The following is a 23,859-nucleotide window of genomic DNA, read 5'->3' on the forward strand; positions in this document are numbered from 1 at the left end:
AATGCCACTAGGACCAGCTTCAGAGTCACTGGACTTCTGTCGCACAACATATCTGTCCATAGAGGCCTGTACCTCTTGTTCCTTTATGACTTTCCTGAAGTGGTTCACAACATTGTCAGTGTAATAGTCACCAGCACGACTTGCAATAGCTGTCTGAGGGTGATTTTCATCCATGAAGGTTTGCACTTTAAGCCACTTTGCACAGATTTCCTTAATCTTTGAAGTAGGCAACTTTTTCAATTTCTCTCTCCCCTCCTCCGAAGCAGTTTCCTCAGGTGTGGCCTCATGCTGATGAAGATGATCTAGCAGCTCATCAGTGGTTAGTTCTTCATTGTCCTCCTCCACCAACTCTTCCACATCATCCCCACTAACCTCCAACCCCAAGGACTTTCCCAATGCCACAATGGATTCCTCAACTGGCATAGGATTCCCAGGGTTAGCCTCAAACCCTTCAAAATCCCTTTGGTCTACACATTGTGGCCACAGTTTCTTCCAAGCAGAGTTCAAGGTCCTCTTAGTCACTCCCTCCCAAGCCTTACCTATAAAGTTTACACAATTGAGGATATTAAAGTGCTCTCTCCAAAACTCTCTTAGAGTCAATTGAGTTTCTGAAGTCACTACAAAGAACCTTTCAAACAGAGCTTTTGTGTACAGTTTTTTGAAGTTTGCAATAACCTCCTGGTCCATGGGCTGCAGGAGAGGAGTGGTATTAGGAGGCAAAAACTTCACCTTAATGAAGCTCATGTCCCCACAAAGTCGCTCTGCCAAGTCTGTAGGATGACCAGGGGCATTGTCTAACACCAGGAGGCACTTAAGGTCTAATTTCTTTTCAGTTAGGTAATTTTTCACATTGAAGGCAAATGCTTGGTGTAACCAGTCATAGAAAAAGTCCCTAGTGACCCATGCCTTACTGTTTGCCCTCCACAGCACACAAATTAGCCTTGAGGATATTCTTTTGCCTGAACGCTCTGGGAGTTTCAGAGTGATACACTAATAAAGGCTTCACTTTGCAATCACCACAAGCATTGGCACACATGAGAAGAGTAAGCCTGTCTTTCATAGGCTTATGTCCTGGGAGTGCCTTTTCCTCCTGAGTAATGTAGGTCTTGCTTGGCATTTTCTTCCAAAACAGGCCTGTTTCGTCACAATTAAACACTTGTTCAGGTTTCAGTCCTTCACTGTCTATGTACTCCTTGAATTCCTGCACATTTTTCAGCTGCTTTGTGGTCCGAACTGGCAGCCTCACCATGCCTTATCACACTATGTATGCCACTACGCTTCTTAAATCTCTCAAACCAACCTTTGCTGGCCTTAAATTCACTCGCATCATCACTAGTTGCAGGCATTTTTCTAATTAAATCCTGATGCAACTTCCTAACCTTTTCACTTTTGATCGCTTGAGAGATGCTATCTCCTGCTATCTGTTTTTCGTTTATCCACACCAATAACAGTCTCTCAACATCTTCTATCACTTGCGATCTCTGTTTCGAAAACACAGTTGAACCTTTGGCAAGAACAGCTTCCTTGATTGCCGTTTTCTTGGACACAATAGTAGCGATGGTTGATTGGGGTTTACTATACAACCTGGCCAGCTCGGAGACACATACTCCACTTTCATACTTAGCAATGATCTCTTTCTTCATCTCTATAGTAATTCTCACCCTTATTCCTGTAGGGTTGGCACTAGAAGCTTTCTTGGGGCCCATGGTCACTTATTTTGCAGATAAAATCACCAAAAACGCTGTAATAATACGAAATGTTCCGATTGTATGCTTGGATGTTACCGCGGAGGCTGGCTGGTAAACAATGCCACCCGTGGAACATGTGAGGCTGGCTCAGGCCGCACATTAGACGCGTCTCGGACGAATAGCATTGAGCGGGTTTTTTAGCGGTATGCGAGGCAAAATCTTAGCGATAAAATGTATCGGTATGCGGATTTAACGTTATGTGATGCCAACGGTATGTGGGGGTCCACTGTATATACATCTTATTCAGAAATCAATGTATTTGATTTTTTTATTCACAAATCAATAAATTCAGATTTTTTATTCACAAATCAATAAACATGTATAATGCTGACTTTTTTTCTTCTCATTGTGATTCTGATTATGAATTAACTGAGTAAATTTTAAGTATAGCATCGGCTAAATTTCCCCAAGATGCTATGCATTCTATGGTCCTTCAGTTTATTGTATGTCCTGTGCAGTTATACTGTAATAGATTAGTATCTGCATTTATATTTGACCACCATTTGTAATAACCTCCACAAACATTACATGTATATCAAATTCTTTTACTAAAACTTCCAACAAATTGTTCCTGCAAAATATTCCAGTAGTGGTTATAAGTAGTTATAAGTTTATTTTAAGACTGTCCAAAATACTCTGCATAAAAAAGGGGTTTCTATAAAATACGTCAAAGTCACCTTTTCTTGAATCAATTATAATCAATACTTTTTAGAAATAAAGTTTAAAAAAATATCATTTATGCCCCATTCACAGTACTCAAATTATTGAAATTTCCCAGATCACTGTTCTTACTAGTTTAGCCCCTCCCTTTCCTCCCCTAAAGATTACTGACTGCCTTCTTCACTGAACCAGACAATGCTTTAACTCCCATTTGTTAAAGATGTATTCCATCCCAGGAATACATATAATTTTGTAAAAAAAAAAAAGGTATCCCAGTTCTTAAACTTTAACTTTGCCTCTTTAGAGTACTTAAACAGTTGAAAATTAACTAGTTAATTATCCTAGGCATAACAGCACATATCACAGGTATACCAGCCCTTTCTTTCACAATATCAATGGCCTTCTGAGCCTTTTTAGAAACTTCTCAATTTAAGTTTTCCTGACATCATTCCTCCTGTGGTTTATGGAACTTTCCACTGAAAGTAGTTTTCATTATTCAAAATCTTTTAATGCTACAACTAAAAGTAAACATGAAAATTTGCAAAAAATTAATCATACAATATAGATTAATCATTCTATTTTATTAAATTAGGTAGCTTAGCTTTCCTTCAGGAAATTTAAAACAACTTTTATTCTCATTAAACTTAAAATTTTTAGATAAAATATTGCTTTTATTCCTTCATTTGCAATTTAAAATTAAATTTAATTTATGAACAAAGTTAGTCAATAATACTACACAATACATAAATTATGCAAACATACATTTTGTAAAAAAAAAAAAAAAAAAATTAATTGCCAAAGTAAATATTGGTGACAGTGGGGTGGAGGGGCCAAGGTAGGGAGAGGGCCGTCTCACCGTGTGTGTTACCTGCAGTGCAAAGAGTCCAATTGTAATCACACCCAACCAGGAGTGCAGGGAGTACAAATTAGGAATTGGGGGTGATCGTAGGTTGTGAGAGTCAAATACAGTAATGGTTGCCACAACAATGCACGGAACTGCCATCAAGTAAAGGAAGGTGTGTAGGATCTTGGCTGTCAGTTTATTGCAGCAACGGAATAAACGGTACACCAGCATTGCTGTAAAACAATACAAATAATAATGTCATTTAATAATAGTTAATTACGTTGTATTTATATTAAGACAATGTTTACAATAATTTGTAGATGTATTATTCCATTATGTTACCTTAGCAACTACATATAGATGAATCAAGTGGAGGGAGGCATCTCTCTTATTCACCTAAACTATGCTAAACTAAATCTGACCTGCTGTAACCAAAATAAACCTTACTAGATGATGATGATGAATTATCACGTAGAAGGTTAAAAACTGAATTACACTTTAATGTTAAATAAGGGTTATCAAATAACTTACAAATACAAATAATTTAATTTAATATTTCTTTTCTGTGGTATACAGGCAATGTAGTTTACATATTAAAATACTGTTAGGCAAAAAAGTAAGTCACTAGCATGCAGTGCATTTAGGGCACACTAATTCTAATGCTTAAAGACTACTTAAGAACTAGACATGGGCTTTTAAGTAGAGTTTTTAAGTGTACAAAAAAAGAGAGGTAACTAAGTGAACACTAGTACAATTTTAAGTACACGTATGTATTAATACTTCAAACTGATTCAGTGATCTTCAGTTAAATGGGATTTTTTAAGCAGTTTCAGACTGACTTGATGTCTTCAGTTTATGGGACAACTGAAATAGTATACACACACGATTCTAACTGAATAATTCAGTATTTTGCTACAGAAAGATAATGTTATACATGCTAGTGAACTATAATTTTCAAAGGAAGAAGTCATTATTTGAACAAGAGTATATGGCAATCAGATGTAAATAAGAAAACAATCTTTGTAAGACACTGTCCATGCAAGATCATCAAAAAATCAAACCTTAGGGACAAATTCAAACTTCTTTATTTACGAAACAATTAAGAACTAAAATAATGTACAAGACAGTTGAATCTTATAAAAGAATGAAGAACCAGGCAAATGAGTAAAAATACTGATGTCTGATGACCTAACATTAAAAGAGTATACAGCAAAGCAAATGTAAACTAGGAAAATGACAGAATGGACTGGTACATTTGTATAGTATGACATCACTACAAAAGAATATTGTTAGCAGAGCAAATTCCATCTGATTCTGCACACCGGGTATTAAGTTAATACCCCTGAGTATGATTCTAGTTGTCAGTTACAGACCATAACAGCCTTGTAGATAATTAGACAGTAGTGGTTTTTGAATGGAGGAAGGTGGCCTGCTGAGAGAAATGCTGGGTAAAGTTCTGAATATCACTGATCAGTTAAAGTGTTTCAGAATCATTTCTCATGACAGTGAGAAGGAGCAGGCATTAGAATGCAAGGAAGAGAAAACAGATGAATGCTTACTGGTTCATGTGCACCATGCTGAAAATGTCCATGCAGCAGTTGTGAGATGCTCTGAAGACGTTGATGTTTCAATCATGAAATTGTATATGGGCACTGTATGCCCATATACAATTTCCCTTTATTCCAAATATATGACACAGACCCAAAGGCCATTGTAACTGTCATTTACAGAGTAGACTGTTTTGTTGATGTTAGTAGGACACTAGTTAGATAAGGATGCAATTCCAAGAATAAAGGGGGAAAACAATATCCCTTACAGTCTTGATTAATAATAAAGATCAGACCAAGTTTCTAGCATTAGGGTAAAAATGGGATCTGACGCTAACATGATACAATGAATTTCTTTATTTCAAAATTACTGTAATTCTAAATATGCAATAATATGAAGCATTTCAGGCAAAACCTAGGTTAGTCTTAAAATCTACACTTATATTTTTATTTTTAAAGATGTAAACTCTAGGAATAAACTGGAATAGTTCATATTCCCCTATTATGTCCCAAAAGTACTATTTTCCTTAATTCTGGTGAGAGTGGTGAGAGGCGTGACTCTCACCACTGGGGTCCAGGGTTCGAAACCCGGAAGAACTATTAGAAAAAAAAATTGTCAACAGCCTTAGATGCCACCTTTTTTATGCCAAAAAATAAGTGAAATAAAGAGTTACCATTTAGCACCATACAAGTACTCTTTAGATAAACATACCCACTGTGAAAACTACTAAGCTGCAACTTGGAAAAAATGCCTTCAACAGGACCTATGTACACCAAGCCCTGTTGGCAGACACTGGAAGCTGTGTTGGCACTGGTGAAGCAAAGAGTTAGGATAATCCACCTTATCCAAGCTGAAGGGGAAAACATGGAAGCCTGATGTGGTAGGCTGAAGAGCAGGCTAGTGGCAAAAACAGAGCTGACTGCAGAGAGTTTATTGCAGGTACTGTACATCCAGGATGAATGTGGTAGAGGGTAAACTAGGGCCAGGTCACAGGAGAGGGAGATGTGATCAGAATGAAGGTCAGCCGATAAAAAAAGGAGTCATGGCTTGGCGGAAGGTATAAAATGCTGCTGGATGATCAGACAGCACCAAGGAATGTGACAGATCTGTGGATATGTAACTGTTCTAGAAAGAGTACAATACCTGCTCTGATATGTGAAAATTCAAAGACTGCAAAAAACAATCACCCAATTCAGACAGCAATGACAATAGTTGGAGCATAGCATAGCTGACAAGTGTTTGAAAAGATACACATGGCAAAAGACTTTTTTATTAACACATTTCACCTACATGAGGTTTGATTAAATATGCAAAATATCAAAAGAATATACAAATACAGTGGAACCTCTACTTGCGAGCGTGTCCACGTGCGAGTTTTTCCAAATACGAGCAGTCGATGGGTCGATTTTTTGCTTCCATACACGAGCAAAATTTCCACAAGCGAGCAGACCTCAAGGCAGGTTCCTTGACACTGGTGAGGGGCTCTTGCTCTTGATTTCGGGAATTGTATCTCATTTGTTTGTTGGACTATCTTATTGAAACTTAGGCAATGTAGGATGGAAAGATGCTTCTTAACGTACACCAAAAATGAAAGAAATCCAAGCATAAATAATGGAGTTCACTTCTCAGCAATTAGCCACCCCTTAGCAGTAATTTCGAATGGTTTTTATGGTTGTATTCTCGTTTTTTTTGGTCTCATTTGATAGAATGGAAGATATATTACAGAAATAGATATGATTTTGATTGCTTTCACGACGAAAAGTACCTTGAAATAGAGGTCAATGTAGGAGAAATGGTCCACTGCTTGGCTGTTTCAGAGTAAACAAACTATGTCACTGTCCATTCCAATATGCAGTCGTGAATGGGTCGACATTATTTATACAATTATTGCAATAAGGAATAACAGTAAATGTTATATTTTTTGTGTGAATAAAAGTTACAAATTATTTATATAATAATAATAATAATCATAATAATAATAATAGAGAGAATGGATCAAAGTAGAATGACATGGAAAGCATATAAATCTATAGGGGAAGGAAAGAGGGGTAGGGGTCGTCCTCGAAAGGGTTGGAAAGAGGGGGTAAAGGAGGTTTTGTGGGCGAGGGGCTTGGACTTCCAGCAAGCGTGCATGAGTGTGTTAGATAGGAGTGAATGGAGACGAATGATACTTGGGACCTGACGATCTGTTGGAGTGTGAGCAGGGGAATATTTAGTGAAGGGATTCAGGGAAACCGGTTATTTTCATATAGTCGGACTTGAGTCCTGGAAATGGGAAGTACAATGCCTGCACTTTAAAAGAGGGGTTTGGGATATTGGCAGTTTGGAGGGATATGTTGTGTATCTTTGTATGTGTATGCTTCTAAACTGTTGTATTCTGAGCACCTCTGCAAAAACAGTGATAATGTGTGAGTGTGGTGAAAGTGTTGAATGATGATGAAAGTATTTTCTTTTTGGGGATTTTCTTTCTTTTTTGGGTCACCCTGCCTCGGTGGGAGACGGCAGACTTGTTGAAAAAAAAAAAAATAATAATAATATAATACAATAATAATAATAATATAATATGTATAATAATAATACTTCACAGACACGCACATGCATATATATATATATATACATACATGTAGGTTTTTCTCCTTTTTCTAAATAGCTCTTGTTCCTCTTTATTTCTTCTATTGTCCATGGGGAAGTGGAAAAGAATCTTTCCTCCATAAGCCATGCGTGTCGTATGAGGCGACTAAAATGCCGGGAGCAATGGGCTAGTAACCCCTTCTCCTGTAGACATTTACTAAAATAGAGAAGAAAAACTTTATAAAACTGGGATGCTTGAATGTGCGTGGATGTGGTGCAGATGACAAGAAACAGATGAATGCTGATGTTATGAATGAAAAAAAGTTGGATGTCCTGGCCCTAAGCGAAACAAAGCTGAAGGGGGTAGGGGAGTTTCGGTGGGAGGAAATAAATGGGATTAAATCTGGAGTATCTGAGAGAGTTAGAGCAAAGGAAGGGGTAGCAGTAATGTTGAATGATCAGTTATGGAAGGAGAAAAGAGAATATGAATGTGTAAATTCAAGAATTATGTGGATTAAAGTAAAGGTTGGATGCGAGAAGTGGGTCATAATAAGCGTGTATGCACCTGGAGAAGAGAGGAATGCAGAGGAGAGAGAGAGATTTTGGGAGATGTTAAGTGAATGTATAGGAGCCTTTGAACCAAGTGAGAGAGTGATTGTGGTAGGGGATCTGAATGCTAAAGTAGGAGAAACTTTTAGAGAGGGTGTGGTAGGTAAGTTTGGGGTGCCAGGTGTAAATGATAATGGGAGCCCTTTGATTGAACTTTGTATAGAAAGGGGTTTAGTTATAGGTAATACATATTTTAAGAAAAAGAGGATAAATAAGTATACAAGATATGATGTAGGGCGAAATGACAGTAGTTTGTTGGATTATGTATTAGTAGATAAAAGACTGTTGAGTAGACTTCAGGATGTACATGTTTATAGAGGGGCCACAGATATATCAGATCACTTTCTAGTTGTAGCTACACTGAGAGTAAAAGGTAGATGGGATACAAGGAGAATAGAAGCATCAGGGAAGAGAGAGGTGAAGGTTTATAAACTAAAAGAGGAGGCAGTTAGGGTAAGATATAAACAGCTATTGGAGGACTGATGGGCTAATGAGAGCATAGGCAATGGGGTCGAAGAGGTATGGGGTAGGTTTAAAAATGTAGTGTTAGAGTGTTCAGCAGAAGTTTGTGGTTACAGGAAAGTGGGTGCGGGAGGGAAGAGGAGCGATTGGTGGAATGATGATGTGAAGAGAGTAGTAAGGGAGAAAAAGTTAGCATATGAGAAGTTTTTACAAAGTAGAAGTGATGCAAGGAGGGAAGAGTATATGGAGAAAAAGAGAGAGGTTAAGAGAGTGGTGAAGCAATGTAAAAAGAGAGCAAATGAGAGAGTGGGTGAGATGTTATCAACAAATTTTGTTGAAAATAAGAAAAAGTTTTGAGTGAGATTAACAAGTTAAGAAAGCCTAGAGAACAAATGGATTTGTCAGTTAAAAATAGGAGAGGAGAGTTATTAAATGGAGAGTTAGAGGTATTGGGAAGATGGAGGGAATATTTTGAGGAATTGTTAAATGTTGATGAAGATAGGGAAGCTGTGATTTCGTGTATAGGGCAAGGAGGAACATCATCTTGTAGGAGTGAGGAAGAGCCAGTTGTGAGTGTGGGGGAAGTTCGTGAGGCAGTAGGTAAAATGAAAGGGGGTAAGGCAGCCGGGATTGATGGGATAAAGATAGAAATGTTAAAAGCAGGTGGGGATATAGTTTTGGAGTGGTTGGTGCAATTATTTAATAAATGTATGGAAGAGGGTAAGGTACCTAGGGATTGGTAGAGAGCATGCATAGTTCCTTTGTATAAAGGCAAAGGGGATAAAAGAGAGTGCAAAAATTATAGGGGGATAAGTCTGTTGAGTATACCTGGCAAAGTGTATGGTAGAGTTATTATTGAAAGAATTAAGAGTAAGACGGAGAATAGGATAGCAGATGAACAAGGAGGCTTTAGGAAAGGTAGGGGGTGTGTGGACCAGGTGTTTACAGTGAAACATATAAGTGAACAGTATTTAGATAAGGCTAAAGAGGTCTTTGTGGCATTTATGGATTTGGAAAAGGCGCATGACAGGGTGGATAGGGGGGCAATGTGGCAGATGTTGCAGGTGTATGGTGTAGGAGGTAGGTTACTGAAAGCAGTGAAGAGTTTTTACGAGGATAGTGAGGCTCAAGTTAGAGTATGTAGGAAAGAGGGAAATTATTTCCCAGTAAAAGTAGGCCTTAGACAAGGATGTGTGATGTCACCGTGGTTGTTTAATATATTTATAGATGGGGTTGTAAGAGAAGTAAATGCGAGGGTCTTGGCAAGAGGCGTGGAGTTAAAAGATAAAGAATCACACATAAAGTGGGAGTTGTCACAGTTGCTCTTTGCTGATGACACTGTGCTCTTGGGAGATTCTGAAGAGAAGTTGCAGAGATTGGTGGATGAATTTGGTAGGGTGTGCAAAAGAAAATTGAAAGTGAATACAGGAAAGAGTAAGGTTATGAGGATAACAAAAAGATTAGGTGATGAAAGATTGAATATCAGATTGGAGGGAGAGAGTATGGAGGAGGTGAATGTATTCAGATATTTGGGAGTGGACGTGTCAGCGGATGGGTCTATGAAAGATGAGGTGAATCATAGAATTGATGAGGGGAAAAGGGTGAGTGGTGCACTTAGGAGTCTGTGGAGACAAAGAACTTTGTCCTTGGAGGCAAAGAGGGGAATGTATGAGAGTATAGTTTTACCAACGCTCTTATATGGGTGTGAAGCATGGGTGATGGATGTTGCAGCGAGGAGAAGGCTGGAGGCAGTGGAGATGTCATGTCTGAGAGCAATGTGTGGTGTGCATATAATGCAGAGAATTCGTAGTTTGGAAGTTAGGAGGAGGTGCGGGATTACCAAAACTGTTGTCCAGAGGGCTGAGGAAGGGTTGTTGAGGTGGTTCGGACATGTGGAGAGAATGGAGCGAAACAGAATAACTTCAAGAGTGTATCAGTCTGTAGTGGAAGGAAGGCGGGGTAGGGGTCAGCCTAGGAAAGGTTGGAGGGAGGGGGTAAAGGAGGTTTTGTGTGCGAGGGGCTTGGACTTCCAGCAGGCATGCGTGAGCGTGTTTGATAGGAGTGAATGGAGACAAATGGTTTTTAATACTTGACGTGCTGTTAGAGTGTGAGCAAAGTAACATTTATGAAGGGGTTCAGGGAAACCGGCAGGCCGGACTTGAGTTCTGGAGATGGGAAGTACAGTGCCTGCACTCTGAAGGAGGGGTGTTAATGTTGCAGTTTAAAAACTGTAGTGTAAAGCACCCTTCTGGCAAGACAGTGATGGAGTGAATGATGGTGAAAGTTTTTCTTTTTCGGTCCACCCTGCCTTGGTGGGAATCGGCCAGTGTGATAATAAATAATAATAATACATATACATGTATACACTACACATACATGTACACATTTATTTATACACACTCATCTGAGTTTTCTTTGATTTTATCTTAATAGTTCTTGGTCTTATTACTTTTCCTTTTATATCCATGGGGAAGTGGAATAAGAATCTTTCCTCCGTAAGCCATGCGTGTTGTAAAAGTCAACTAAAATGCCGGGAACAATGGGCTAGTAACCCCTTTTCCTGTAAAGATTACTAAAAAGAATAAGAAGAAAATTGTCAAAGTGGGAAGTCTGAATGTGCGTGGATGTTGTGCAAATGATAAGAAAGAGATGATTGTGGATGTTATGAATGAGAAGAAGCTGGATGTCCTGGCTTTAAGTGAAACAAAGCTGAAGGGGGTGGGAGAGTTTCAATGGAGAGGAATAAATGGGATTAGGTCAGGGGTTTCAAATAGAGTTAGAGCTAAAGAAGGAGTAGCAATAATGTTGAAGGATAAGCTATGACAGGAAAAGAGGGACTATAAATGTATTAATTCAAGGATTATGTGGAGTAAAATAAAGATTGGATGTGAAAAGTGGGTTATAATAAGCGTGTATGCACCTGGAGAAGAGAGAAGTGTAGAGGAGAGAGAGAGATTTTGGGAAATGTTGAGTGAATGCGTGGGGAGTTTTGAATCAAGTGTGAGAGTAATGGTGGTTGGGGATTTCAATGCTAAAGTGGGTAAAAATGTTATGGAGGGAGTAGTACGTAAATTTGGGGTGCCAGGGGTAAATGTAAATGGGGAGCCTTTAATTGAGCTATGTGTAGAAAGAGATTTGGTAATAAGTAATACATATTTTATGAAAAAGAGGATAAATAAATATACAAGGTATGATGTAGCACGTAATGAAAGTAGTTTGTTAGATTATGTATTGGTGGATAAAAGGTTGATGGGTAGGCTCCAGGATGTACATGTTTATAGAGGGGCAACTGATATATCGGATCATTATTTAGTTGTAGCTACAGTTAGAGTAAGAGGTAGATGGGAAAAGAGGAAGGTGGCAACAACAAGTAAGAGGGAGGTGAAAGTGTATAAACTAAGGGAGGAGGAAGTTCGGGTGAGATATAAGCAACTATTGGCAGAAAGGTGGGCTAGTGCAAAGATGAGTAGTGTGGGGGTTGAAGAGGGTTGGAATAGTTTTAAAAATGCAGTATTAGAATGTGTTGCAGAAGTTTGTGGTTATAGGAGGGTGGGGGCAGGAGGAAAGAGGAGTGATTGGTGGAATGATGAAGTAAAGGGTGTGATAAAAGAAAAAGGTAGCTTATGAGAGGTTTTTACAAAGCAGAAGTGTTATAAGAAGAGCAGAGTATATGGAGAGTAAAAGAAATTTAAAGAGAGTGGTGAGAGAGTGCAAAAGGAGAGCAGATGATAGAGTGGGAGAGGCACTGTCAAGAAATTTTAATGAAAATAAGAAAAAATTTTGGAGTGAGTTAAACAAGTTAAGAAAGCCTAGGGCAAGTATGGATTTGTCAGTTAAAAACAGAGTAGGGGAGTTAGTAGATGGGGAGATAGAGGTATTAGGTAGATGGCGAGAATATTTTGAGGAACTTTTAAATGTTAAGGAAGAAAGAGAGGCAGTAATTTCATGCACTGGTCAGGGAGGTATACCATCTTTTAGGAGTGAAGAAGAGCAGAATGTAAGTGTGGGGGAGGTACGTGAGGCATTACGTAGAATGAAAGGGGGTAAAGCAGCTGGAACTCATGGGATCATGACAGAAATGTTGAAAGCAGGGGGAGATATAGTGTTGGAGTGGTTGGTACTTTTGTTTAATAAATGTATGAAAGAGGGGAAGGTACCCAGGGATTGGCAGAGAGCATGTATACTCCCTTTATATAAAGGGAAAGGGGACAAAAGAGACTGTAAAAATTATAGAGGAATAAGTTTATTGAGTATACCAGGAAAAGTGTATGGTAGGGTTATAATTGAAATAATTAGAGGTAAGACAGAATGTAGGATTGCGGATGAGCAAGGAGGTTTCAGAGTGGGTAGGGGATGTGTAGATCAAGTGTTTACATTGAAGCATATATGTGAACAGTATTTAGATAAAGGTAGGGAAGTTTTTATTGCATTTATGGATTTAGAAAAGGCATATGATAGAGTGGATAGAGGAGCAATGTGGCAGATGTTGCAAGTATATGGAATAGGTGGTAAGTTATTAAATGCTGTAAAGAGTTTTTATGAGGATAGTGAGGCTCAGGTTAGGGTGTGTAGAAGAGAGGGAGACTACTTCCCAGTAAAAGTAGGTCTTAGACAGGGATGTGTAATGTCACCATGGTTGTTTAATATATTTATAGATGGGATTGTAAAGGAAGTAAATGCTAGGGTGTTCGGGAGAGGGGTGGGATTAAATTTTGGGGAATCAAATTCAAAATGGGAATTGACACAGTTACTTTCTGCTGATGATACTGTGCTTATGGAAGATTCTAAAGAAAAATTGCAAAGGTTAGTGGATGAGTTTGGGAATGTGTGTAAAGGTAGGAAGTTGAAAGTGAACATAGAAAAGAGTAAGGTAATGAGGGTATCAAATGATATAGATAAAGAAAAATTGGATATCAAATTGGGGAGGAGGAGTATGGAAGAAGTGAATGTTTTCAGATACTTGGGAGTTTACGTGTCGGCGGATGGATTTATGAAGGATGAGGTTAATCATAGAATTGATGAGGGAAAAAAGGTGAGTGGTGCATTGAGGTATATGTGGAGACAAAAAATGTTATCTATGGAGGCAAAGAAGGGAATGTATGAAAGTATAGTAGTACCAACACTCTTATATGGGTGTGAAGCTTGGGTGGTAAATGCAGCAGCGAGGAGATGGTTGGAGGCAGTGGAGATGTCCTGTTTAAGGGCAATGTGTGGTGTAAATATTATGCAGAAAATTCGGAGTGTGGAAATTAGGAAAAGGTGTGGAGTTAATAAAAGTATTAGTCAGAGGGCAGAAGAGGGGTTGTTGAGGTGGTTTGGTCATTTAGAGAGAATGGATCAAAGTAGAATGACATGAAAAGCATATAAATCTATAGGGGAAGGAAGGAGGGGTAGGGGTCGTCCTCGAAAGGGTTGGAGAGAGGGGGTAAAGGAGGTTTTGTGGGCAAGGGGCTTGGACTTCCAGCAAGCGTGTGTGAGCGTGTTAGATAGGAGTGAATGGAGATGAATGGTACTTGGGACCTGACAATCTGTTGGAGTGTGAGCAGGGTAATATTTAGTGAAGGGATTCAGGGAAACCAGTTATTTTCATACAGTCGGACTTGAGTCCTGGAAATGGGAAGTACAATGCCTGCACTTTAAAAGAGGGGTTTGGGATATTGGCAGTTTGGAGGGATATGTTGTGTATCTTTGTATGTGTATGCTTCTAAACTGTTGTATTCTGAGCACCTCTGCAAAAACAGTGATAATGTGTGAGTGTGGTGAAAGTGTTGAATGATGATGAAAGTATTTTCTTTTTGGGATTTTCTTTCTTTTTTGGGTCACCCTGCCTCGGTGGGAGACGGCCGACTTGTTGAAAAAAAAAAATATATAATAATGTACTACATATAATAATATACAGCTTCAAAACGCTGTCACTAGATGGCAGTGTTTACCACAACAAAGAGGGAGCGGTTGTGGCCGCCTCCACCTGTTACATAATGGCATATTTTATTCAACCTAGAGTATATATCATGTTTCTATTTTATTTATATTGTTTGTAATGTCATATTAGATGAACTGTGATAGATAAATAAGCCATATAGATGATATTAGCGAAATTATTCATGAAGTATTTTGCCCGGTCTCCAGACAAACTCTCGTCCACCGCCGACACCACTACATGAATGACATATTTTATTCATTCTAGAGTATATGTTTCTATGTTAATCATAGTGTTTGTTATGTCATATTAGATGAACTGTGATAGATAAAATAAGCTGTAGAGTTGATATTAGCGAAATTATTTAAGTACAGAATTCCACTGGAATGGATTAATTGCATTTCAATTAATTTAAATGAGGAAAATTGACTCTGCAAACGAGCAAATCCAGTTGCGAGCAAGGTCATGGAACGGATTAAACTTGCAAGTAGAGGTTCCACTGTATATAGCACTGAGAACTGGTAGAGTCGGGTGTTGGGCAATGCTGAGGTCAAGGAGAGTAAGATGTCCCATACAATGTAGTCGAGATAACCTGTCAAGTGAAGGTATGGTAAGGGGTTTTCCACAGGCAAATCATCAAGAGTAGAATACAGTGGAACCTCGGTTTTCATATGCCCCAGTTTTCGATGGCTTTTTTCGTTCAAAATTTTGCCCCAGTCTTCGTACATTTGCTGTTTTCGTAGAGTTGAAAATGTTCCGTACCAAACACGTCCGTGTGACTCGGCCACTCAAGTGCCCACATAAAGCATCCCATGCGTTAGTGACTCAGTCTGCCTTTGTTTCTCGCTGAGTGAGCATCACCCCACACGTTTATCCAAAACATTTCACAATAATCCATTGTTTTTTTGTGCTTGTTTATTGAGTGTGACTGCTAAATAAGCCACCATGGGGCCAAAGAAAGTTCTGAGTGACAGCCGCTTGATAAAGAAGGTGAGAAACATGATAGAATTCAAGAAAGAACTTGTTGCAAAGTACAAAAGTGGCGTACGCATAGCCAATCTCGCCAAGATGTATGGGAAGTCCGCATCAACAATCAGTTCCATTCTGGCAAAGAAAAAAGAAATCAAGGAAGCTGATGTTGTGAAAGGGGTAAATGTGCTAACAAAACAGAGATCACAAACAATCGAAGATGTTGAGAAGTTGTTGGTGTGGATCGACAAAAACCAGTTAGCGGGAGATAGTGTTTTGGAGGCAATAACTTGCAAAAAGGCAAGGCAGTTGCATGCGGATCTCACAAAAAACATGCCTGGAAAAAGTGCTGCTGTTAGTGAATTTAAAGCCAGCAGAGGCTGGTTTGACAAATTCAAGAAGAGAACTGACATACACTGTGGTAAGGAATGGTGAGGCTGCACGTTCGGACAAATGTGTGGCCGAAGAATTCATTGATGAATTCAAGGAGTACGTAAAGGCTGAAGGATTCCTCCCTCAACAAGTCTTCAATTGTGACGAAATAGGCCTCTTTTGGAAGAAAATGCTAAAGAGAACCTACAACATGCAGGAGGAAAAGGCACTGCCAGGACACAAGCCTATGAAGGATAGGTTAACTTTTTTGTTCTGTGGTGATGCTAGTGGGGATTTCAAAGTGAAGCCTTTACTGGTGTATCACTCTGAAAATCCCCAAGTGTTCAATGTCCTCAAGAGTAAAGTGTGTGATGTGGAAAGCTAGCAATAAGGCATGGGTCATGAGGCAAATTTTCGTTGAGTGGATCAATGAAGTGTTTGGCCCGAGTGTGAAGAAATACCTCATGGAAAATCAATTGCCACTCAAGTGCTTCCTGGTAATGGAGATAACCACATGTCTGCAAAGTGAAGCGAGTTGCGAAGTTTTGTGGAGAAATATCACCTTAACAAAGCTTTTACAAGCCATGTCTGCAACATGTTCAATGACAATGCCTTGTCCCATTTTAGGCAAATCTTAAAGAGACGCCAGAAACAGACCTCTCTGGACAGATTTTTTGTGCGACAGGGGTATAGTGACTCTCAAGCTGGTCCTAGTACCAGTCAAAGACAAAGAACTAGCCCTGGATAGGGCCTTGATACCTGAATCCTTATGGAAAGGGATTCCCCTTCCAAACAATAACCTCTCCTTCCCCTCCCCTACTCGCCGTCTTCCGTACGCCAACAAGTCTTTTCAATAAAGGTAAAAATTATGTTAAATGTTCATTTATCCATTTCATTAGTCATTTATATTTATTTCTCACTTTTCTGTATGCAAAACTATAGTTATTCTCTATAAAATGTATTTTTTTTTTTATTTTTGGGTATCTGGAACGGATTAATTGGATTTATATTATTTCTTATGGGAAATATTGCTTCGGTTTTCATACGATTCAGTTTTCTTCAGACTTTCTAGAAGAGATTAATCACGAAAACTGAGGTTCCACTGTATTTCCACTACTCTGAGCCCTATTTCAAGATACCTACTTCCAATTTGTCTTGAAACTGACCAAAATCATATTATTTCAGTAGCATGCCTTCCATACTATCAATAAAAATGTAAAAAAAAAAAAAAAAGCATCCTAGAAAATGCTTCAGTCACTATTTTAAAGCAAACATGAAGTCAGACTTTTGTTTATTCCATCAAGCAAAGCATGGGACAGGATTTTTTTTTTATACTTAGCACACTCAACACACATACCCATTCTCTCATGTCTAGCGCAAAATTTAATAGCATATTTGAGGGTGCTGAGCATAAAACATAAATCTTGGGTGATGCTCGCCTATTTCAGTCAGATTTAGATGCAGTTTGTACCCACTAACCTCCACAGTGTTATGCACCCTCAATCTGAAACTGTTTTTCATTGTTATTTAAAAAAAAAACTTACTGTTTTACTGTTGCTGACCTGGAGTGTACAAAGAACCTTCATGGCACACATGTATGATAAGGCACCTAAATTACTGGGAATGGATGAAGGCCCTTAATCTCTATTCCCTGGAGTGCAGGTGAGAGAGACACATGATAATATACACTTGGAAAATCCTAGAGGGATTAGTACCAAACTTGTACACAAAAATCACTCCCTATGAAAGCAAAAGACTAGGCAGAAGATGCAACATTTCCCCAATGAAAAGCAGGGGTGCCACGAGTACACTGAGACAACACAATAAGTGTCTGGGGCCCAAGACTGTTCAACTGCCTCCCAGCATACATATGGGGGATTACCAATAGACCCCTGCCTGTCTTCAAGAAGGCACTGGACAGGCACTTAGTCAGTATCTGACCAACCAGGCTGTGGTTCATACATCAGTTTGCATGCAGCCAGTAGTAACAGCCTGATTGATCAGACCCTGATCCACCATAAGGCCTGGTCTCAGACCAAGCTGGAGGGTCGTTGACCCCCAAAACCCTCTCCAGGTAATCCAGGTACTGTACTGTCAATGGTTACCTTCTTAGCAATATCATGTCATATTGTTAGTCATAATTTTTTTTTTTTGTAACAATGAGCATAGCATCTTGACCTAGCTTTTAAACTCTGTATTAAATTCTTTAACCTCCAAATTTATAGACTATCCAATACTCATTACCAAATTTTGACTTTACTGAAGATTCTAGAAATTTTACTTTCATCATATCAGCTTACTATGAACGACATTCATAATTATTTAAATTTAATACAAGTTACTGTACTGTTTAATATAGTACTATATACATAATATTGTTCAGAACTCCTACCGTCTATTGTTGGCAGTTTGTGCAATATCAAGTGTTAAATTTGATACCTAATCTTTATATTATAAGTTACTATTACTATTAAGTAATTTTTACTCTAGACATTGTTTCTAGTCTCATAATTAATTTTGTAAGTAGTTTTACCAATTATTTTTACCTTTTATTATTTCCCTGTTAATTTCTCCTATCCTTCACTCATCTACATATCAACCTTCTTCCTTTTTACACTTCTTACTTTCTGACTCATGAATGTAGATATCAATCCAGATTTTAATCTCCTGTTCAACCGCAGTGAGGACAAATTTCAATTACTTTATGGAAAAATGAGGAAATAATAGCTAGATCAGAGTAAAACCAAATTCAAACCACACAATACAGTGAAAAGCTAATGTGAAGGACTTCAGAGTGATAATGTCAGAGGATCTCCCTTTCAAAGATTGCAGTGTCATTATCACATCTACTAAGAAAATGATAAGATGGATAATGAGAACCTTTAAAACATGGGATGCCAAGCCAATGAAGATCCTCTTTAAGTCACTTGTTCTCTCTAGGCTGGAATACTGCTGTACACTAACAGCCCCTTGCAGAACTGGAGAATATATAGAGAACTTTCACTGCATGTGTAAGTACATACAGTCAATCACCTCAGTTACTAGGACCATTTGAATCTGTACTCCCTGGAATGTAGGCGAGAAAGATACATCATAATTTACAACTGGAAAATCCTAGAGTGAATAGTCCCAAATCTGCAAACAGAAACCAATCCCTATGAAAGCAAAAGACTCAGCAGGTGGTGCAACATTCCCCAATAAGCAGGGGGTGCCATGAGTACACTAAGAGATAAACAATAGGTGTCAGAGGCCAAGACTGTTCAACTGCTTCCCAGCATACATAATGGGGATTACCAATAGATCCCTGGTTGTCTTCAAAAGAGAGCTTGACCGATACCTCAAGTAGTACCAGACCAGCTTGGCTGTGGTTCATACACCAGATTGTGTGCGGCCAGCAGTAACAGCCTGGTTGATCATGCCCTGACCCACCATGAGGCCTGGCCACAGGGTCGGTGACCACTGGAACACCCTCCAGATCACAGAAACTCCCCAAGATCAAACCTTAGTCTGTGTGAGTGCTCACGTGTTTTCCATTGTCCAGTCAAACTGATTCCACCTATTTTATGTACTATTTATATGGGCAACAAGTTTATCTGTTAATTTCTGGAGTACAGTTGTGTACTAGTGTCAGGGGGTTTCCTGCTGATTGTCAACCACTAAAGATAAAGTACGTAGACAGCCAAACTCAGGAAAAGCATGTATATGAGGTACTATAAAAAATGTCTAGACTCAAATTTTTTGGCAAATTTTCAGCCTAGAGAGAACAAGTAACTTCAAAGAGTATCAGCATTGGCTTAGTAAAGCAACAGCAAAGAACTACAGACCAATAGCACTAACATCCCATATCATAAAAATCTTTGAAAGGGTCCTAAGAAGCAAGATCACCACCCATCTAGAAACCCATCAGTTACACAACCCAGGGCAACATGGGTTTAGAACAGGTCGCTCCTGTCTGTCTCAACTACTGGATCACTACGACAAGGTCCTAAATGCACTAGAAGACAAAAAGAATGCAGATGTAATATATACAGACTTTGCAAAAGCCTTCGACAAGTGTGACCATGGCGTAATAGCGCACAAAATGCGCGCTAAAGGAATAACAGGAAAAGTTGGTCGATGGATCTATAATTTCCTCACTAACAGAACACAGAGAGCAGTCGTCAACAGAGTAAAGTCCGAGGCAGCTACGGTGAAAAGCTCTGTTCCACAAGGCACAGTACTAGCTCCCATCTTGTTCCTCATCCTCATATCCGACATAGACAAGGATGTCAGCCACAGCACCGTGTCTTCCTTTGCAGATGACACCCGAATCTGCATGACAGTGTCTTCCATTGCAGACACTGCAAGGCTCCAGGCGGACATCAACCAAATCTTTCAGTGGGCTGCAGAAAACAATATGAAGTTCAACGATGAGAAATTTCAATTACTCAGATATGGTAAACATGAGGAAATTAAATCTTCATCAGAGTACAAAACAAATTCTGGCCACAAAATAGAGCGAAACACCAACGTCAAAGACCTGGGAGTGATTATGTCGGAGGATCTCACCTTCAAGGACCATAACATTGTATCAATCGCATCTGCTAGAAAAATGACAGGATGGATAATGAGAACCTTCAAAACTAGGGAGGCCAAGCCCATGATGACACTCTTCAGGTCACTTGTTCTATCTAGGCTGGAATATTGCTGCACTCTAACAGCACCTTTCAAGGCAGGTGAAATTGCCGACCTAGAAAATGTACAGAGAACTTTCACGGCGCGCATAACGGAGATAAAACACCTCAATTACTGGGAGCGCTTGAGGTTTCTAAACCTGTATTCCCTGGAACGCAGGAGGGAGAGATACATGATTATATACACCTGGAAAATCCTAGAGGGACTAGTACCGAACTTGCACACGAAAATCACTCACTACGAAAGCAAAAGACTTGGCAGACGATGCACCATCCCCCCAATGAAAAGCAGGGGTGTCACTAGCACGTTAAGAGACCATACAATAAGTGTCAGGGGACCGAGACTGTTCAACTGCCTCCCAGCACACATAAGGGGGATTACCAACAGACCCCTGGCAGTCTTCAAGCTGGCACTGGACAAGCACCTAAAGTCAGTTCCTGATCAGCCGGGCTGTGGCTCGTACGTTGGTTTGCGTGCAGCCAGCAGCAACAGCCTGGTTGATCAGGCGCTGATCCACCAGGAGGCCTGGTCACAGACCGGGCCGCGGGGGGCGTTGACCCCCGAAACTCTCTCCAGGTAAACTCCAGGTATCCAGTCTATCATTTTCCTCGTGGTTAAAATAACAATGCTGTGATCCTTGATATGATTACTTAAGTAAGAGAATCTTTCACTGAAAAGAATCCTGGCAAGTCCACAATCATTGTGGTGAAGCAGATTCTGGAGCAAGCAAAGATGCTTTATCATCTGCTCTATAAGTACTGCAGAGTAAAACAGACCAGCGATGTATTACAGTATACTGAAGTACTACACCAATATACTGATCAACTACTAACTGCTGTGCATCTAAATCAACACAAAAACCACAGCCATCCACCTTAATCCTCTCGGCACTCTTCCATTTCAGAAAGGTGTCACTGCCAGAATATAAATTCCACTGTATTAATTTTTAACTAGGACATTAATAAAAAAATCATTCTTTGACAAATCTGGATGTGCCTGGAGCATATTCCTATTTTTCCATATATTCTTCACTTCATGTAATGCTATTCAGCCTTAGTTTTTGAGGACTGTAGCACTCATGTTATGAGGGTTTACTGTATACACATATATTCACTTCCTCTATGCCCTCTCTACTCGTATGTCCAATCTTTCATTGTGTAGACTTTGTCTTACCCTTATCACCGTGCGCTTTTCCATATTCGCTTTTAGCCACTGGGCGTCTTATGAAAGAAATGACGAAATGAAATATAATTATTCACGAAACACAGCGAATAAATTAGTGCAAAGAATTGATTTTTAGAGATACTCCGTACTTACCATGACCCATGAAGAATACGAAGCCACATATCATGAGGACAGGATGATAGTTGAACTCTTTGGTGACGTCTTCCCGCCAGGCAAACCCGCCACGGTAATATACAACCCAGAAAAGTACCAGACTCAGCAGGCCAAACATTAGTATCTCTGCCAGGAACACCAGACAGTAGAAAATCAAAGATGATGAAGTACTCATTTCCCCGCCGTAACTGTCACGATGTGTTCGCCTGTAAAGTGCAATGTACAATAAAAATTAAAAAAAAAAAAAAATAATTGTGGATACTGAATTACTAGGTTGAAATACAAAAATTATTAGCTTCAAGTCACGAGTTTTGCTGTAATAAAGTAATAATGGTGAATTAATAATTGTAAATTAAGTGTCAACAATGATATCATCTTATTTAGTAAAACTTCATGTAACTAGCTTCATTCCTATCGTAATTTTTATTTGAGTTTTTATTTCAAATTACTGAATAATTTAAATACTGTACATAATCTAAGTTTTCTCATGTACCTTGCTAGGATTTTGTTTGAATCAGTTCATTGTGAAATAATACAGGTAACCAGTTCCACTCCTACTGTAATTTTTACTAGAATTATATTTTGAATTAAGAGAATAATCTTAATACAGTATAATCTAAGTGTTTTTATTCCCATGTACCTTATGATTTTATCTGCTTCATATACAAATGTTTAATATTCATACTGTCTATTTTATTGTGAAAACCTTATTGTCTTGTGTACATACACGTATATAAAATAGTACAGTCCTTCTAGACGTAAGTTAGGTTTAAGTTTGCCCGAAATAATCTGCATTAACTAAGGTGCTTTCCATGTGAGAGATGTAATGTCATTGTGGCATGCAAAGAGTACGTAACCTTTATTCGGCGCATGTACACACCCTCACTGAAAGGCTATATCCCCAACCAGCGAACCAGTACTAAGGGTCGAATGATGGGGCCCCATCGTTCAATCTGTACCAAGGTTCAGCCAATGAGATGGTGGGCTGGCAATCGCGGAGGTGCTGTGGTCACCACCCACCTGTCCACCCTTGTCGTTTCCATTCTAGAGCTGGTTGAGCATGGTTGTCCATTCTGTCTTCAGGCTGTGTCTTGGTCTTTAATTAACCGTGTTGTACACATACATTCCCAACTGTATATAGTGTACATAAGTGTAAATACTTGGTATCGCTCTTGGTGCAGGAAAATATATTTCAAAGTCATTTAGCTGTGTTTGTTCTGCTCCTTGCTCCCCTTTACACCCAGGATAACAGGCCTTATTGTGCCTGGGTTGTAATAGTCATGTGAAAATAAACTGACTGACTGAAGGAATTTGTATGGGGAGACAAGTGGGGGAAGTAATGTTAGCATGTGGGGGGCAGGGGGCAAATGCACTTCTTGAACTTTCACAGAGGCAGGAGCAATGGGTGAAGCACACTAGTAGGGAGAGGTAAGCTTGAAACAAAAACATAAGGTTGGCAGGGAGTTCAGCTGATTTAGAGTTGGGAATACTTTAGGTTTCAAAGGAATAGCCAAATGCCCAGCTAGTAAAAGCTGTGTTGGTGAAGAAGGACAAGGTGATAAGAATGGAAGAAGTTAAAAAGGTTGTAACATCTCAGGTGAAGACATAATAAAGGTTGAACATAGGGGTGACTGTGGGAGAGGATTTAACAGGGTCCTGTGGGCATCGGGTAGCCCTTGCAAACAGCTTGTCAGGGCATTCCGACTTGTTTGGTTTTAATCTGCCTAGCTGTCTGAAGACTGCAATTCGAAACAGGTCACAGGTAAAAAAAAAAGAAAAAAAAAAGAGGATGTTGGTTAATTCAACCATGTAAAAAAGCCTCCCCCCGTGAATGTTTTAATAATAATGTGAACTGCCCTGCTGACTTCACTACCATATATACTGTACACCAAACGCTTAATTAAGAGATATCATAATAATTTAATGTCATTCCTTGGTAGCTTTATGCGATGAAATATAGTTTTATGGTAGAATACTTAGTGGGTTTTTACATCAAGGATAATATTACGTTGCTGTGAAAGATTTTTTTTAATAAAGTATAAATATAAAATAAAATTAATTTGGAGGAAAAATATCCAAACCTATCATGACTCAAAATTGCAAAAACATTATTGCAAACAAATTACAAAATGGGTAGGACTCGA

At 39.1% G+C, this 23,859-nt stretch overlaps 1 protein-coding gene across 6 annotated transcripts in view; it reads right to left on the bottom strand.

Moving 5' to 3' along the window:
- Positions 1-23,859, bottom strand: part of LOC128688286 (no extended memory) — a 160,668-nt gene that overhangs the window by 51,431 nt on the left and 85,378 nt on the right. For 5 of the 6 annotated variants that reach the window (XR_011392182.1, XM_053776029.2, XM_070086573.1 and 2 more), the window contains exons 3-4: positions 21,695-21,921; positions 3,265-3,485 (exon numbers count right to left, since the gene is read on the bottom strand). Coding sequence is in view for 5 of the 6 variants with exons in the window: in XM_053776029.2 (XP_053632004.1) it covers positions 3,265-3,485; positions 21,695-21,921 (448 nt within the window). In the remaining variant the exon portion in view is untranslated. The remainder of the gene's footprint in view (positions 1-3,264; positions 3,486-21,694; positions 21,922-23,859) is intronic. The other variant, XM_053776028.2, reaches the window with a different exon arrangement.

This window comes from Cherax quadricarinatus, chromosome 19, assembly GCF_038502225.1.
Source record: "Cherax quadricarinatus isolate ZL_2023a chromosome 19, ASM3850222v1, whole genome shotgun sequence".
NCBI classification, from domain to species: domain Eukaryota; kingdom Metazoa; phylum Arthropoda; class Malacostraca; order Decapoda; family Parastacidae; genus Cherax; species Cherax quadricarinatus.